Source organism: Desmodus rotundus, chromosome X (assembly GCF_022682495.2).
Source record: "Desmodus rotundus isolate HL8 chromosome X, HLdesRot8A.1, whole genome shotgun sequence".
Lineage (NCBI taxonomy): Eukaryota > Metazoa > Chordata > Mammalia > Chiroptera > Phyllostomidae > Desmodus > Desmodus rotundus.
In genome coordinates, this window is record NC_071400.1 from 93,963,580 (window position 1) to 93,982,066 (window position 18,487).

General features: G+C 43.4%; 2 protein-coding genes across 5 annotated transcripts in view; one reads left to right on the plus strand and one right to left on the minus strand.

The window, feature by feature from the left end:
- The window catches only part of BMX (BMX non-receptor tyrosine kinase), a 47,873-nt gene extending 42,193 nt beyond the window's left edge, over window positions 1-5,680 (minus strand). For 2 of the 3 annotated variants that reach the window (XM_045203234.2, XM_045203235.2), the window contains exon 1: window positions 5,426-5,680. In XM_045203234.2, the coding sequence (XP_045059169.2) occupies window positions 5,426-5,428 (3 nt within the window). In that variant the 5' untranslated portion in view covers window positions 5,429-5,680. The remainder of the gene's footprint in view (window positions 1-5,425) is intronic. The other variant, XM_045203233.3, reaches the window with a different exon arrangement.
- Window positions 5,681-13,742: 8,062 nt separating this feature from the next.
- PIR (pirin) overlaps window positions 13,743-18,487 on the plus strand; it is a 75,452-nt gene continuing 70,707 nt past the window's right edge. The window contains exons 1-2 of one of the 2 annotated variants that reach the window (XM_024569929.4): window positions 13,743-13,926; window positions 15,529-15,659. In XM_024569929.4, coding sequence (XP_024425697.2) covers window positions 15,564-15,659 — 96 coding nt within the window. In that variant the 5' untranslated portion in view covers window positions 13,743-13,926; window positions 15,529-15,563. The other variant, XM_045203228.3, reaches the window with a different exon arrangement.

Sequence of the window (18,487 nt, forward strand, 5' to 3'; positions counted from 1 at the left end):
CTCAGATAAGATTATTTTCCACGCCCAAAGTCTATAGCCGAAAGAGAATTTGCTTGAAGTCTTACTGAAACTAAGGTTCTACTTTTCGTGAGTTGAAGTCCCCTCTTGGGCATATTCGTAGGGCAGTTTTGCATTTTACAATTCTACATTTAAACATTAACTAACAACAAAAAGTGAAAACTCTTGTCAAATGTCTTTTATATCCATAGCTAATATGTTACTCCTCAAAGCAGAGTGCTAGTTAAATTGATCCGGTTAATAGAATAGGAAAGTTACTTTTCAAACTTTTTCAGGAGCTGAATCAATTTGTAACATTAAGAACACTGTTTTGAAAATGCAAATCCCAGCGTCTAAGCAGGTACTCAGCCTTTCCCAGTACCGCATGGTGATACACACACTTTTGTCCCTATAGATCTCTCACATTTATCACATTAAGGAGTGTACTGGGGGAACTTTACCTAAAAATTAATATGGCGACTCACAGAAACCATTGACAAATGAAATTCACAAAGTTGCTTCTGTCTATTGAAGGGAAGAGCGCTGACTAGAAGGGAAGGTATCAAGTCCACAAGCACGTTCTGTAGTAAATCTCCAAGGGTTTATACATGTGTCTAACGCAGTATAATTTGTCAAATTGCAACAAAATTGTTCATTCCAAGATTCTGCCCTTTGTGAATTTTTTGGCTTTCGTTTAAAAAAAGTATATGTGATATATATTCATCCTGCAAAGTCAAGAACTACAGACAAGCAAAACAAAAAAGTTGTCAATATTTTGGTGAACATCCTTTTAGAATTTTTTCAAGTATAGACATGCATGTGTTTGTTTTTACAAAAACGAGTTCGCATACTATACATATGAGTCTGTAATCTGTTGTTCTCATGTAATAAACACTCAGGGCCACATGTCTTTGAGGTCCTTTAAAGTTGACTCTCATGCTTCCTAACAAACTTGAACCCTGTTTAGATGACTCGTACTCTTGTCATTCCAGATCAGTTTCCTCTAATACTTGCTCCCTGCTCAAGTTTGGACCTGCCTTTCTCCTTCTATTTGCTTCTGTCCCTTTCTTGTACTTCTCTCTCCTCCTAGATTACCCTAGATTCTAAAATGAAGATATTTCTCTGGTCTCCCTTGGTACAGAAGGTGATAATCAGTGATGACTGATTTTTAGAAATGTAATGTCTCTTTTATTAGGGCAATAAGTTGACCAGGGTCAGGTACCACTGTTGACTCAAACGCCTGTCTGAAAGACTGGCAACCTCGGCTCTGCCTACAGTTATTTAAGGGAAATGCAGTTGGGAAGTACAAACAAAAGTTTCAAAATAAGATGAGACCCTAAATCTAGTCAATATGAGCCAGGAATCTATTTCCACGGAGGAGCTGGTAGAATGTGGCTGCACTCTCATGTTACCACCTACATAGAACAGACACATCAATTTGCCTGCCAAATAGCCCAGGCTACCTATTTCCATAAGCACATGAAACTAGAAAGAGATTAAAGTGCAACGGAAGCCAAAGAAAAAAAGAAAAACCCTGACAAAAATCAATATAGTGTTTTCTATGAGGAAACCAGCAACCATTATGTACCCTGTAACATACATAAAGGATTCATGCCGAGTTAACTTGGGTTATTTAGCATTTGTAAGGAAGGTATATTCATGAGAGAAAGGAGTTCAACTGTGTAGGTCTATTCAACACTCTTGAATTTGAGCCTACAGTGCGCTCTGAGCGACAGCAAACAGGTTTGAGAGCCAGGTTTCATAACTGATTAACATGCAAGGTTGCTGTGGGGTGGTAGACTCAGAAGGCTTGGAGGAGGTGACAGTATTGCCATTTGTGAGCTGTGTCACCCTGACCAAGCCTTTTCCCTATTCCCAATGTCAGTTTTCTGATCTGAAAGATGAGGTGGCAATAGCTCTTTCACTTGATGGGACTTAAATGAGAAATCTTATATGAAAATGCTAGGCACACTGTGCGCACTGAATCATGATTAAAAGAGAAGAAGGTGGAAGGAAACAACTCAAGTGCTAGAGCAGAGTCTGTTGTCTTTGCTATGAAAGGCCAGAGGAAGAAAATGTTGGGTTTTTTTCCTTAAGATAATCAAGAAAGGGATTATGAAATGGAGGGCATTAATATTGGAGCTTGAAGGATATGAGTGATTATAGTAATAATAATCGTAGCTAACATTTAAGGAAGACTCACCATGTGTCAGGCAGTACGTAAAGCACCTTAAAAATATGCTTTCATTTACTGGTCACAATCATCCTATTGGGTAGATTGTGACATCCTACCCTATGAGGTACATCAACCACCGTATAGGGCGTGTCATAGCACCCCAGTCCCGTGGGGCGAGTTGTAACAAAGTCCCCTTGTGGAGTAGATCACAACCTTATTCCCTGCTTATAGCTGGTGAAGCCGTGACAGCTAGTAAATTGCCCAGGCTACACTGCCGGCGTGGTGGAACTGGGATTTGAATCCAGAGAGCCTAACTCCACAGCACATATTATTGACCGTGATGCTAATGTTAGAGAAGGCCATGCCAGCTGTGTAACCCTCCTAATCAGACAAGGCTGTAACCAGGGGGGTCCAACTTGCAGCCCATGGGCCGCATGCAGCCCAGGATGGCTATGAATGTGGCCCAACACAAAATCGTAAATTTCCTTAAAACATGATGAGATTTTTTTGTGATGATGTGTCGCAATGTATTTAATGTGTGGCCCAAGACAACTCTTCTTCCAGTGTGGCTCAGAGACGCCAAAAGGTTGGACACCCCTGCAACCTAAGTATACGAAGGCAGCCGTAGAATATCAAAGCTGATAGGAACTCTAGAAGTCATTCTATGGATGCAATAACTAGCCCCAGCAGCCTAAGTGATTTAGCCAGAACGGCAAAGATGTGACCTGAGACACACAGCCTAGGGAGCCAGATTTTGGTGTCTTATTGGGGTACTGTCCATATCATCATGACGATAAATAAACTAAAAGAGACCTGTGCGTTCAGCTAAACATACCATAGCCTTGCATAAATCTGAGTATTACTAGACCCATGCGAGAGAAGCAATAGAAAGATGTGACCTATGAACAATCTTTCAGCGGGAACCTCCGAGGCAGTGTTAAACAGCAATCCTCTAGCCCACATTTTGAAAATAGGTAAGAACACACAACGCAAAAGTTGGAATAAATTCTAAGAGGCGCACAAGGCGGGCGGGAGGCAGAAAAGGAAGGGAGAAAGCATATGTAGTTAAATGGGGTCATTGAATAGTTCCCTCAACCAAACAGTGTATTCCCTGACTGGCTCAGGGTGGTGCCCTTAAAACTTTATTCTTTAGAATTGAGAGATGAGAGTAGCAATTCCTTATTCCTTAATTTAATTATCCTCTCTTACCTTACATGTCATTTAGCGAAAGGTTTTGGTAGGTGTCAAGATATTAAAATAATCCAAGTTGCGGGAGGTTAGTCAGTGGAGGGGGGAGGAGGAAAGGAAATCTGCTTCAAGTGAGGACTTGGGGGCGGCGGGCTGTGGAAGGGAAAATGGACAACACTGTGACAAACTTGATCTTCAAATATTTGCCCCAGGCCAGGCCAGCTTACCTTCCTGCTGAATAACTGAACAAAGTATGATGGTAAACGAAACAGGAACAAAAAGCTTAACTCAGAATCAGGTAAAATGCTTCGAAAGTAGAACTCTTAATATGCTGGCCAAAGACAAATACTAGCTCCCCAGAACCCGCCAAGTCCCTCGTTCCACGATGTTATGCAGAAGACAGAAAGCTACAATTGTCTTGGCATGATAGGGACAGAAATCCTTTAACAATAACACACAAACTCTCAGCATTTTGAAACCCCATACCTCAATTACTTAAAAACGAATTTATGAAAAACAGACATTTTGTGAAGGCCATTTTTGCACAAAGAAGGCAAAAATTCCAATGTCATTTTTGTTGGAGCTAAAATTTACGTTAGGTATGAAATTCATCTGCAGTGCCCACAAAGCTTTTCTAAGCCCTTCCTTCTTTTCAGCCACCTCTTTCCTTCGGCTCCCTTCCCTTCGCTAGGGCACTCCTCTGGACATCTTGCTTAGGAGAAAAGCAAAACGTGGTAAATCTATGTCCTCACACCTTATGCTGCATTAGTTTAACACGTAGCATTGCTTAGAGAATAGAGGCTGGTATATGCAAAAGCACCCATGTTTTGTGGGTTCAAATCCCTACTATGTCTCCATGCAACCTGACGTGTTACTTAACCCTGCTAAACCTCAGCTTCCCCATCTTACAGGGAGTAAAAACATAACCACCTCAAAGGGTTAGGAGGAGTAAAGAGAAAATGGTGATAAGATGCGTAGCACACCAGCAAATGTTCCAGAAACCCCACCTCTCCCCCTCAGCACTCTATAGGCAAGTTTTTAAAAAGTCCATAATCAAGTTTAAAAACAAAAAGACCCTCACCATCAAATTTCAGTCCTCATCCCCCTTCCCCCAGCTCCGGGGCATAAGAGATAATGGGAGGCAGGAAGATTCCCCATGTAGCATTCTGTAGTCAACAAGCACCTGCTCTGCAGGTCTGTTACAAGCTTTCAATCATGGAATTGGACCTTAAAATCAGGCTGAGCCAGCCCCTGGGCGACTGTGTATGTGTGCCACCAGATTGCTTACGAAGCAATGTGAGCTGTTACTCAAAGTGCACTCTGGGCCGGCAGCATCAGCATCACCCGGGAGTTCGTTAGAAATGCAGAGTCTCAATTCCCACTCCAGACCTAGTGCATCAGAATCTGAATTTTACTGAAATCCCCGGGTGATGTGTGTGCATAGGAGGTTTTGAAAGTCACTGTTACAGATCACATGGCAGTGTGCCGCTTTTTAAATCCAATGAAATCATCACAGTCCACAAGAATTTTGACAATTGTATGGATGTGGATACAGCTTATGGTTCACCTCCCTCCCATCTTTCTATTTCCATCTATTTTACCCCTAAGCCTCTGATTTAAGGAGACTTCAGAACCTAAGAACAAATATCTGGAGCTAGAATAACATCATAAAAACAAAGAGAAAAGACAGAATGACTAACATTTCTTTGCCTTTTGAAGCAGTTATGAAGCTAATATGAAAAAAGACATGGAAAGACAATACATAAAAAATAGTAAGGAGAAAATCAGAGGAAACAGCACAAAGCTAGAAGGAGCGGGTGGTGATGTACATGCAACCTGCCAGCTGCCCTCAACAAGGTTTCGAGCCAGGAGGTGGAGGGGGTACAAATTACATGGCCCCATCCAAAGTCCTGGAGGAGCCCCAGCAACTTTATATTCATAATTTTTGTATTTTTAAAAGTTGGCTCCCCCAATTTTTTGAGCTGCAGGCTCTACGACACCCAGATCTGAACCCGTGTTCCTGTAGGATGTGACATTGCATAGCCACCTGCCGTTTAAACGCACCATTTTGGCCTGTTCCGCCGCCTGGGTCCACCGCAGTCAATCTTCTCTTGCAGGCACACAGCCCCGCGGTCCTCCTTCCAGCAACAGCGAATTGTCTCACATTTTCCCGGCCGCCGGCTCAGAAATGACTACATTACTCAGTGCCCCCAAAACGTTTATTGTCCTGCAAGGCCTTACACAATCCCACAGGAAACCACGCTCAACACTTAGCCAACACTTGTTGATCTGATTGAATGCAACAAAAACGGAGACAAAAGCATATTTCTTAAAGGTTCCAACTTTGATAACCACAGCTCCTGCTTTTCCCAGGCAGCTGTTGGGTACAAGTGATAACCCTGCCTTTGTTTATAGAACCTGATGCTTGAAAGGACAAGAAAACATCTCTGTAAAACTCCACTTCTGACGCTGACTTCTCTCACATGAGTCAGGAAACCATGAGGTAACGCCAAAGTGCACAGAGCATAAGCAATGAAAACTTCAACTCAACACTGAACAGAGGAGGCAGGAGAATGTATGAGAGCGGACAGTGAGTAGGACTGAAAAGGAGCACATGGGACAGCTTAGATTATTAGGAAATCCAGAAAAGGAAAAGAGGTCAGTTTTCCTAATGCCCGTGCACCGAGCTTGTCAGGAAAGAGTGTGACTGTCACTTGCCATCATTATGACAACATCACAGCTTTGGTTTTATTCTTTCTACCATTTTCCCTGGTGCACACCTGGCTGGTCACATGAAATAAATCTAATGAGTTGTTTTAGGGTCTGCTATGGACAGCCAAGAAAATGAGTCATCCTGTTGGCTTGCATCGTCGCACTGTTTACTTATAAATCGTTGGCTACTTTAACTTATTAGTAAACACACACAGTGTGATAAAATCTTGGGTTGGCAGAGGAGAGTGAAGCTACTGACATTGAAAGAGATATTCTTTTGAGTGGACGCAGGATCGGCATCATTTCTTTTCATCCATTCAGTCAAGTCTTATTGAGAACCTTCCACGGGCTATGCAATCTGTTAGGGGCTGGAGACACAGTAATACACAGATCAGAGGCAGCCACATCTTCAGGGGGCTTGTATCTAGTGGAGGAAGAACCACAAGTAAAGATTCAATTACAGTACAGTGTGTGAAAAATAACTTGCAGAGACATTTTAATATTTCTGTTTCAAACTGGGATTTGGGGAAGGGCAAAGGGTCCTTTAGAAGATTTCAACCAAAAGGGAGATGACACTCTGGCAACAAGTAAGTCACTGATGAATTCCAAATAGCTCTCCGTCCCCTCAGAATAGGGTTGGCAGTCAAATTGGGCATGAATCAACATTCTTTCCCACATGGCGACTTGTATTTACTCCACTGTTTAAGCAGGGGAGCACGGCAGAGATCAATTCTAGAATAAAAAGTAAATGGAGGGGAAGGGAACGGGGAAGCGGGAGAGCCCTGGAAACACTTGGGCACAATCTCTTGGTACGCCTGTCCCTTCTTGCGCCTTGGAACACTCAAGGGCAGCTCGGAGGAGTGGTTTCCTCTGAGTCAAAAATGTCACAGTTTTATTTACTTATTCTCTATTCATTCGCTTCCTCCTCCACTTCTCCAGACCTTTTGTTTGGCTCTGAATTTTCCATGTCCTTAGTTTAATTCTAACTTAATGGCAACCAGCTCTTTTGATTATAAAATTTATTTGCTTAAATTCTAGTGTGCCTTGTCACCTCTACCCAGCAAGACCCTTAGGGATTTTCTCTAAAGCTTGTTCACACAAGCCTTTAGTAGGCACCAAGCTTCCATAGGGATGCAGCATGGGATAATTTGAGTTCATGATATAAATAAGCTTGTTCACTTGGAAGTAGCAGTGGTTATATCGAGATCTGCCTGAACAAAGTACAGCCATTGTTAATATAATGAGAACGGTTTGTGTGACATCGAGGTAAGCTGGCAGCCAAGGAGAGTGGACTGGAATGCGCATGTGTGAACAATGACCACTTCACTGTCCTAGTCAGTGAGGGTGATAGACACCATTGAGTGAGCATGTGTACTGTGTGACCATCACATGCAAAATGACTGAGCAAGTAGAGCAATGGATCTGCATGAAATTTTTCAGTAAGCTTGAACATTCCTCCACAGAAACTATTCAGATGATTCAGCAGGCCACAGCTATGGGCAACTGGTGATTGACAGCTTCATCACAACAACACGCCTGCTCAGGCATCACGTTTCATGAAGAGTTTTTTTTGTGAAACATCAAATCACCCAGGTGACTCAGCCCCCCTACAGCCCAGATGTGGTGCCCTGTGACTTCTGATGTTTCCCAAAACTAAAAGCACCTTTGAAAGGGAAAAGATTTCAGACTGTTGATGAGATTCAGGAAAATACGACAGGGCAGCTGATGGCAGTTGTGAGAACTGTGTGAAGTCCCAAGGTGCCTGCTTTGAAGGGGACTGAGGCGTCATTGTCCTATATACAGTGTTTCTTGTACCTTCTTCAATAAATGTCTATTTTTCATATTGTACGTCTGGATGCTTTCTGGACAGGCCTCTGTGTGGTTAGTTTTATCATCAAAGCATATCCCAAATTTGGCCACTTTTTACCACCTCTACTGCTACCTACTGGTCTAAGTTGCCACCATCCCTCACCTGGAACACTGCACTTGCCTCCTGACTCTCTCCCTGCGTCCACGATTGCTCCCTGCAGCCCATTCTCCCCTGACTAGCCAGAGTGATTTTTCTAAATGTAAGTCAAATGCTGCCACTCCCCCACTATGAACTCTCCAATGTGCCCCCAGCCTCTCTTCTGGTCCCACCTCTTACATCTCATTCTTCTTTTTACCTCACAGAGCAACTCCTAAAACTGGCTCCCTTGCCATCCCTCCCATATTCAGAGCACCATCTGCCCCAGGTCCTTTGCATGGGTGCTTTCCTCTGCTTGGCAAACTGTCACAGACACATGCCTGGTTAATTTCCGCATCTCCAGGCTCTGCTTCAGATTGCATCTTCCTAATGAGGCCGACCTGGAACATTCTGTTTAATACGACAAACTCACTCCACCCAGTGCTCCCAATCTCCCTTACTCTGTTCTTCTTGTTCATTTTTTTTTTACTAGCACTTAGCACCTTAAAACCTACTACGTAATTTACTTATTTATTATGTTTAATGTTGGTCTCTCCTTACTAAGTAGTAATCCCACAGGGCTCCAATATCTTCTCTCTGTAGCCTGAGCTTTTTCCATAGGAATCTCTTCACTGGGGGCATCACTTCCTCACCCCCTACACTTATTCATTCTGGTGCTAAAGTAATCAACTTGGAGTTTGGGATCTGATGTGAATCATTTATACTTACTAGCACCAAAGATGAATGTATCACCGTTCCTAAGGATGCTTGCATGTTAAACTTTAGGTCCAACAGTGGAACAAATAGCCTTGCTCCTCATGAAGGGAGGTGGGTAAGGGAAGGGCGGAGGGGACACAAAAAGGTTTGTTGTTTTGTTATGACCTTGACTGAAATCTGAAATCTTTACATAGACTGTTGGCATTTTGTCAGTTTTACTCCTACTTTTTAGTGGGAGGTAAATACTACACTAAATGGGGTCTGGATGGGGCTGGCAAACTATGACTGCCACCTGTTTCCGTAAATGATCTTTCTGGAACACGGCACCGGCCATTTGTTTACCTATTGTCTACGCCCGCTCTCATTGTACAATGGCAGAGCTGAGTAGTTGCAACAGAGACCATATGCCCACAGGTCTCAAATATTTACCATCTGGCCTTCACAGGAAAACGTTGCCAACTCATGCTCTAGAAGAATCCTGCCAGCTGTGGAAGTGACCTAATAGCTTGGAATTTAGTTTAACGGGCACAGTTCAATAGACATTCATTGAATTGTACTGTGTTCACGGTGCCAGAGTTGGAAGCAAAGAAGATAAGGAAACAGGGTATCTTTATGGAACACTTCTGCCCATGCTTTCTATTTTGATTCAAAGTATTGAATAGTTTTCCCCCAAATTTTATCATGAAAAGGTTTGAAATACAGAGAGGTTTTTAAAAATCTGACGAGGAGCACCCATACACCGCCATCTAGATTCTATAATTATATAGCTTGCGCTTGCTTTGTCATCTAGCTGTTTATGCACCTCTCCGTCCATCTATCCGTCCACTTTACTGGTGTTACTACTACTGCTATTGTTATTTTTTGTGCAAAGTAAGTTGCAGCCATCAGTGTACTTCACACGTAAACACCGCAGTATACAAAACATTAACCAGAGGTTAGTTCAAGTTAACCTTTATTTTAACTCCAATATTATGATCTTGAAAGCAGCCTTTACTTGGCCAGAAGATACTGTCTTACAAAAACTGAAAACTGAGAAAAGTTATCAGGGTGACTGAGGTAGTAACAAGGGGAACCATTCACCTAAATTTCTCTGTTTCTCTGCTTCAGAGATGAATTGGCCTTTCAGGGTGAAGACCATTTTGCTTGTGATGAATTCCAGGAAAGTTCTGTAGCTCAAAAAAGGGTCATAAGCCATTCTTTCCTGGCACGCTGCCCGAAGCCCATGGGAAAGATAGGAACACAGTTATGAGTTTTGTGCAACAGTTGATTACATATAGCTTCTGGGTCAGAATCCTGGTCAATGGAGCCGACCAGCTCTGTGCAGATTGCGCTCACGATGGTGGAAGTGGGGGTCGCATATCCCCATCTTTTCTGGATATATATGGATGTCCTCAATCATATTAATGGCTTCCATAGACCAATGTTTACAAAATGATCAGTCCCCGACTTGGAGACAATTGCTTTTCTGCGTTCAGTGAGTTTGAATCCCTAATATGGAATAGTCCAAAGGTATTTATCATTTAACGAACAACAGCTACAGTGCCCTGGGAGGTACATCACGAAACATTGACCAATCCGCAAGAGTTTTCGAGTTGCCTGCTGGAAGGCGAAAAATGCAAATAATGAAATGTACAAGATGTCCATACATCTCTATAAAATATATCTTTGAGAAGAAAATACAGAAGAGAAAAATGTAATTTGTGCAAAAAAGTTCAAGTAAAATCTATTGCTTGTGTAGACATCTTTAAAGATTATAATGCTGTTATTTGGAATTATTTAGACAAGGCCCTCTTCATTGTCATATCAGCATGGAGTTTTCTTTGCTTCCCTGGGTTCCAAAGATCACTGATGGTCTATTTACACACTCATATATCCAGGTGCCTGCTTCACTCTCCATGTGGGTGACGAAGAACAGTGAGAAAAGTGCTCAAAGCTCTGTGTCACATTTCTGAGCTCGACGTGGGCCCTGCTGTAGTGCGACGTTACAGGCCCCATATTCTGTGTGTAAGAATTCATCCCCTCCTCACTTTCTTTTTCCTTACTTTAAGTGTTCTAGCTTTTCAGGCCTGACAATGCATGCCCTTGGACTTGGCTTCTACCTGTCACTTGTTTCTCAAACTGAAGAAGGAAGGGAAGCTCTCGCTGCTCTTACAGTTTTGGAGGTGGAGGGGATTCTAAGGCCCAGAGAAAGCTTTGAAAGCGTGATAAACTGAAAACCTCCCCAAGTGTACCACATATCCAGTATAGAAGCAGGTACAAATGCATAGCGAAGTCATTCTCTCCTGTTTTCTTTTATTATGAAGCCGTCCCTGTGAATGCTACTCGTAACAGAGGAGCCTTTCCAGATACCTGAACTCCAAAGGTTACTCCTATGGCCTGTGGGATCCCACAATTAACCTGTCAAGTCTACTTTAATAATTGTTGATCTTGCTGGATGGCTGCTTGCCTTGGTAATAATATTTATTTTAATTTTAACTTTTTAAAAAATATTTTATTCATTTATTTTTAGAGAGGGGAAGGGATGGGGAAACAGAGGGAGAGAAACATTGATCGGTTGCCTCTCGCATGCCCCTAACTGGCAACATGGCCCACAACCCAGGCATGTGCCCTGACTGGGAATTGAACCTGCAACCCTTTGGTTTGCAGGCCAGCACTCAATCCACTGAGCTGCACCAGCCAGGGCTGGTAATAACATTTAAATGGACATATATACTTTCTAATAAGGCAAATATTTATAAGAGTTTTCCTTTAGCCCAGAGAGTTTTGAAAATCCACCTCATGTCTCCTGTCTCATAAAAGCATATTTCTGAGCTATTATCACAAAACAAATGACTTGGAAACTGAGTGGCTTAAAACAACCATTTTTATTTGCTTACAATTCTCTGGGTCTAGAAGTTAGGAAGGACTCATCACCTGCATCAGCTGGGGCTAGAGGATCTACTTCAAAGATGGCTTCTTTGTCTACATGTCTAGTTCCTCAGTGTCCTTGGCCTGTCTCTTTCTTCACATGGCATTTCTTCCTCCAGGACCTCTCCACCATGTGGCATGGGCTCTCTCAGAATGGTAGCCTCAAAGCCATTGCTGTTCTTACATAGCAACTGGCTTCCAAGAGGCAAGAAGCAGAAGCTGCCTGGCCATTTCAGAACCACACCCAGAATTGGCACAGTACTACTTCCACTACATTGTACTAGTCAAACCAGCCAAAGCCCTGCCTAGACTCAAGAGGAGGAGAGGAAACTCCATGGGAGGAATGTCAAGGTCACATTGCAGAAAAAGACAGGTGTGATGGGAAAAACTGTTGGGGCCATCTTAGGAAAAGAGAATCTTTCAAAGGAAGGTAAACTGTGACTCTGGTCAAGAATGCGTAAGTGCGATGATTGCTGTGTCAAACTCCTCATCCAGACTTGAAGGAACGAAAAGGGAAGTTTTCCCAGAGTGATATCTGAACTGAGAGCTGAAACATGAATGTGGATAAGCCAGATCAGGAGAGAGAAAGTTCCAGACAGGCACAGCGAGCCAATAAGAGAGAGAATACACACTGCAGAGCCAAAATGAAGTTCAGCATGGTGGGAAAAGGGGGTGCCTGTGTGTGTGTGTGTGTGTGTGTGTGTGTCTTTGTCTTTGTCAGTCCCTGAGCAGGTATCGTTGTGTTGAGGGTTAATGACATCCCAGGACCTACTCTTGAGCCCAGTGAAGGTCTTAGGCAGGTATTCCATTTCCCTGTGAGTTGGAGTGATAGGCCTGAAGGCAAGAGTGGGCTGGGTATCAGAGATGATGGATGCTGGCAGTCAAAATGGGAAGGACTAAAGAGATTAGAAGCAAGATCTGTAGGATTTCAAGGTGAAAGAGTGAGGAGAGAGCTTGCGTTTCAGGCTCAGACAATTGGCTAAATGTTGAACTTTATGGTAAGAAAGGCAGAAGCATTTACTAAAGAGTGCAGAGTGCCAGACAGAGAGTCCATACTTCTATTTTATTTGGAGACAGTTGCAGATGTAGGTATAATGATGATATAAGCCACAATACTTTATTTCATTGCACTTTTAGTGCTCATGCGTATGATCTCATTTAACCTTGAATCATCTAAGTAAGGTGGGAGGGAGCATGAGCCCCACTGACATGTAAGAAACCCAGGGGAAAGTCCTTGTTCCACTACTAACCTCTTTTAGAGCCGGGGTGTGCAGACCAGGACGGCAGCCACCTCTGGTCCTCTAACTAGTTTTTACAGCCTGCAAGCTAAGCATAGTTTTTACACTTTTAAGTGGTGGGAATAAAAAAATCAAAAGAGGAATAATATTTCTGGACAAGTGAAACTCAAATTTCAGTATCCACAATTAAGGTTTCATTGAAACAGCCACACCTGTTTCTGGTGTTTAGACAACAGAAACATACCCTTGGTGCCCTGGTTAAGAATCCTAGCTATGAAGAAGGAGGGGGAGGGGGGGAGAGGAAGAGGAAGAAGAGGAAGAGGAAGAAGAATCCTAGCAGTGAACTAGATCCCTTTACTGGTTCTATAACTCCACCCTCCCCTGGGAAAACTCTCCAATACCCCCCCCCAGTCCCCCACCCCGTTCTCAGTGGCAAACAGCAGGCAACTTATTTATGTAACAAACAATTGTGTAGTGTTTTGAACCTACCAAGCTCATTTAATTCTCACCACAACTCTAGGAGGTTGTATTGTATTATCAGCAACATCCTCATTTTACAGTGGAAACAATGAGCCACTTGCAAAAGGTCACGCCGTTAACAAGTGGTGGAGGCAGGATTCAAATCCCGGCAGGCTCTGCAGGTTGCCCGGCAAGTGGACTCCAGTTAAAGACAGATTTCCTAAGGAGTGGAGCTGGGACCCTCACCCTGATCAGAGCACCTGTCCCGCTGACACATTCCCCCAAGAGCCCCGCCCCCCTCCCCAGCGCACACACAGCCGGGGCAGGAGGGGCTAAATGGCGGCTGGCAATTGAGCTGGCAGGGGAGGGCGGAGCAAGAACACCCGTACAGTGTCAATAAGGAGTGTCGCCCCTGTCCAAGGCCCTCGAGACCCATGAACTACCGCCTCCACCTCCCGCCTCCCTGTGCACGCTAAGTGCTGAGTCACAGTGATGCGACTCCCACGCTCCTTTCCTGCACGTTGCCTCCCTGCACTCGGCCCGCTGCCCGTACTCACACCCGCCGCACAGGTTCCAGCCAAGGCTGTGTGAGTATCCGGGCACCCGCGGGGTGGCCGTAGGGGGTGTGGAGGTGGAGCGCTGTGCATCAGGGAGCAGTACCCCCGGCTTCCCGATACCGCTTCAGATGCCTAGGGGAGTTTCTGAGGGAGACGACTAGAGATGCTTAATAGTTCTTTGCAATTAGGGGAAAGTGGTAGCCGACTTCTCTTTCTGCAAAGCACTGTGATCTGGGAGTTGCTGGTAGGTTCTTCACATGCATAGAATTGATTGATTGATTGATTGATTGATTTATAACCGTTTTACTTTTAAATTTTTATTGTTTATGCTATTACAGTACCCGCTTTCCTCTGTTTTCCCACCTCCACCCAGCTCTACCCTCTCCCCCTCTCCCCTCCCTCAGTCAACCCCCATATTCTGGTTGGTGACTGTGGATCATGCATAAATGGTCTTTGGTTTATCCCTTCACCATCTTTCATACAGCCTGCATGCCCTCCCCCCAACCCAGCAGCTGTCAGTCTGTTCCATGTATCTAACGTGCATAAAATGTATTTGTAGGAGCCCGGAAGGACCCCCAAATAGTTCAGATGTGGGCAAAATACTTTTGAATTGCTTGTTTGTAGGTGATGGCTATTTTGTACACAGTCATCTGAGGCTTGCGCTTATTTCTGTGCCTAACAATTCAGTGTCCAATAACTATTGATTACCTGCCCCTGGGAGGGCACATCTTATAGTGGGCCTTGACTGACAGGGGAGGCCATTGCCAGGTCGAGTGCTTTAAATAACAGCAGCTGCCCTTAGAGTGCTGACAGAAAAACTGAGGAAGGAGAGGCTTAGCAAATGGCCTCAGGTCACACCACTGGTATGTGGTGAAGCTGGGATGCAAACCCAGGCTGTCTAGCTCCAGGGCTTATGCTTCTTGCTAAAGCGTCTGTTGGTTTGGCCAGGCATCTTTGAAGGAATGCATTCTATTTCTCTTGAAGAAGAGCTTTAGGGACTGGGGTTACTGTCTGCAAGCACTTGAAGAGGAAAAAGGACTGATTATACGTGCTCTGTGCTCAGTCCTGAAATCCTTTGCTCTTGAACCCTCATGAGAAAGTAGAAAGATTTCTTGCCAGAAAAGTTGGTCCTGGCCTTCAGGGATAGGTGGGTCTTGGAATTTGATGACCCGCAAAGACTCCTTTCAATGCCATGGTTTTCAGCATTCTGGAGAGTCACAGGCCTGTTGGTTTTTCTCAGTGTTCCCTCTGTCACCATGCAGGGCTCTCTCGGCCTCACTGGTAGCACCTGCCTCGTGGGGCAGTGGGTGGGGAGCAGGCTGAGGGATTTCGCTGAGGTAAAGCAGATAAACCTTGTAGAAGATGGCTGCAGGATCATATGAGATAACAACTGTAAATACTTAGTGGCTGAGAACCTAGTAAGGACTCATACGCATTCACCCTCGTGACTGCTGTGTAAATAAATCATCTAACCCACATCTCATACGTAGTAAGCAATCCATAAATTGTAGCCGTTAGTATTTTGGGCAAGTCTGAGTTTAATATCCTTTATTTTGTATTCCTTGGACGTGACTTAGGACTTAGTGACTTCTCTGTTTTGTTGTCCCTCCTTTTGCCCTCCATTCTCTACAGTTCAGCATCAGAACAGTCTCTTTTGGGACTTTGACATGGTATCCTCCAAGAAGGTCACCCTCTCAGTGCTCAGCCAGGAGCAGTCAGAAGGGGTCGGAGCAAGGGTCCGCAGAAGCATTGGCAGACCTGAGGTATGTTGGTTTGGTGGCTGTTTTGTGCTTTTTTGCAGAAGGTACTGGTGGGACACTGAGGGCAAACTTGGGAATAGAGGGCCCAAGACCATCATGCACTGCTTTGTAGGGTATCAAAGGAGCCAAGTCTAAACTTAGCATTTGGGATCCCCGCCAAAAGGGGATCTCTGTATCATGGACATAGAGATCCTGGGCAGAAGCTGCTGCCGAGCTTCATGAAACATCTCTGCTCCTCTCTCCACACCCACATCCCATCAGCCTCAGCGTGTGTCTCAGCAAGCATACCTATCATATGCCCCCAAGTTTACATGCCTCCAAGTGAAACCACCAGGGTGTGACTCTGGGCCTCAATTCCAAATTCCTAGGAGAGAGTATCTGATTGGCTTGGCTTCAGTCAAGTCTCTACCCTTGGCCAGTGAGCCATTGCCAGGGATTTGGGTTCATAGGGAGACTGCTGGGATCCAAATCTGTGGACCTCTTGTGGGGGCGGGGGGGTGGTAAGTAGACGCTACCAGAGAAGGCGACCACAGGTTGTACAAATGTCTCTCAACATTAGGGAGCGCTTTCATCTGAAAATGATGGGAGACATAGGACTTGTGGAAAAGAAAGTCTTATTTGCACAGAAAGGTATTAAATAATGGTTATAACCCAGGGAATATGTGTCCAACACCATAGCAGATTCCCAAAAAATACTTTTTTATTGAGGTATAGTGGACATATAACACCAAATTGGTTTCAGGTGTACAACGTAGTGACTCAATATTTGTATAAATTGTGAACTGATCACCATAGGAAGTCTAGTTAACATCTGTTACCATAGGTAATTACCAAAAAGTTTTATTCTTGTGACGAGGACTTTTCAAATCTCTCCTGGCAACTTTCAAATATGCAGTGCAGCATATTACCGATAGCTGCCACACTGTGCATTACATCCCATGACTTATGGATAACTGGAAGTTTGTAACTCTTAACCTTCTTTGCCCATTTCACTCACCCCACCCCCCACCTCTGGCAACCAGCAGTCTCTTCTCTGTATCTATGACCTTGTTTTTTCATTTTTGCTTGTTTTAGATTTCACATATAAATGAGATCATGCAGCATTTGTCTTTCTCTGCCTTGTATTGCTTAGCATCCAACGCTCAAAGTCCGTTCATGTTCTCATAAATGGTAACATTTCCTTTTTTATGGCTGAATAATATTCCATAGCATATAATACATACCACATCTTCTGCGTCTGTTCATCCTTGGTCGCCTTCGTGTCTTGGCTGTTGTCAATAATACCGCAACACACACGGGAGTGCAGGTACCTTTCTGGGTTAGGGTTTTCATTTGAAGAAATACCCAGACGTGGGATTGCTGCATTCTGTGATAGCCCCATTTTTAATTTTTTGAGGAACCTTCATATTGTTTTCCACAGTGGCTGCACCAATTTACATTCCCACCAACAGTGCATGAGGGCTCCCTTTTCTCTACATCCTTGCCAATACTTGTCTCTTGTCTTTTCGATAAGAGGCACTCTAACAGGTGTGAGGTTAGACCACCATATCTCACTGTGGTTTTGATTTGCATTTCCCTGATGAGTAGTGCGATGCAAATAAAGGAAGAAATATACTAGGGAAATAGATTTATTTTGAAATGTGAGGTTGGTTCTTCTTGTTAAAATCTGCTCTGATATTCTCATACTCTTTTTATCATTAGCTTCCTCTCTAACTGTGAATATTTTTTGAGGTCCATCAACATTGTTTTCCAAAAGACAGATGCAAACAAGATTATTGAAAGGACTAAATGCACAGTGGTTGTTGGGAGATGCAGATGGATATGGTATCATATTCTACGAGGCCACATCACCAACAGAACGGTCGTAAAGAATTCAGATACTCATCAGTAAACCCATTATTGTATGTTGAGGGTAGCTAATGCTTTAAGTACTCCATCTGTCAGGAACACATCTGCTGAGGGTTTCTACATTTTTTTTTGACCTTTGAACCCCTTTGGTGGTCTGGTAAAGCCCATCACTTCCTTCTCAGAATAATGTTTTTTAAGTGCATAAAATAAAATATGTAAGATTACAAAAGAAAACGTGATATTGACATATGGTTAGCAAAATATTACAAAACAAATTTGTAATCTAATAGTTTTACATTAAGCAACAAGACTTGGTGGCTGTTCTAACTACTTAACTTCAAAACTCTGAAGAGCATGAACAATAGTTCGGTATAGCTGCAACAACTGTAACATGATATGAATATCGCTTTGATTTGTATTGGCGACAAAGTCAGGTACCCGTAATTTGCTGTGGTTCTTTGACTACATTCATAATTGAAGGAAGTGTTATGAAGCAATCTCGTTTCTGAAATGATACTTAAAGTGGTTAAAATGGTAAAATTTATGTTATGTATACTTTACTACAAAAAAACCCAGATGAAAATTTCAGCTAGAGGTTAGTGAAAAGAAGGATGTAATTTTTTTCCAGCCAAGTTTATAGCCCCTGAATTATCCCCATGGCGCCCAGGTAAGAGTCCCTGGCTGAAAACCTATGCTTTAAAGATCCCAACAGTCTACATATAACCATATATTTTCCATCATGGTGATTATATAGAATATACAATTTTGTGTCCTTATTTTTTTCATTTAACACCATAGCATAAGTACTTCCTATGCTGTTATTCATAGGAATAACTTTTCATAGACATCATTTCAATAGCTATGATATATTCCTGTGTATGGGCCTACTATTATTCTCTTACTCATGGCCCTACTTTTGGTCATTTAGATTGTTACCGTATTTTTAGCACTCTATATGCTACCACCTTGCCCAGAAGTCAGAC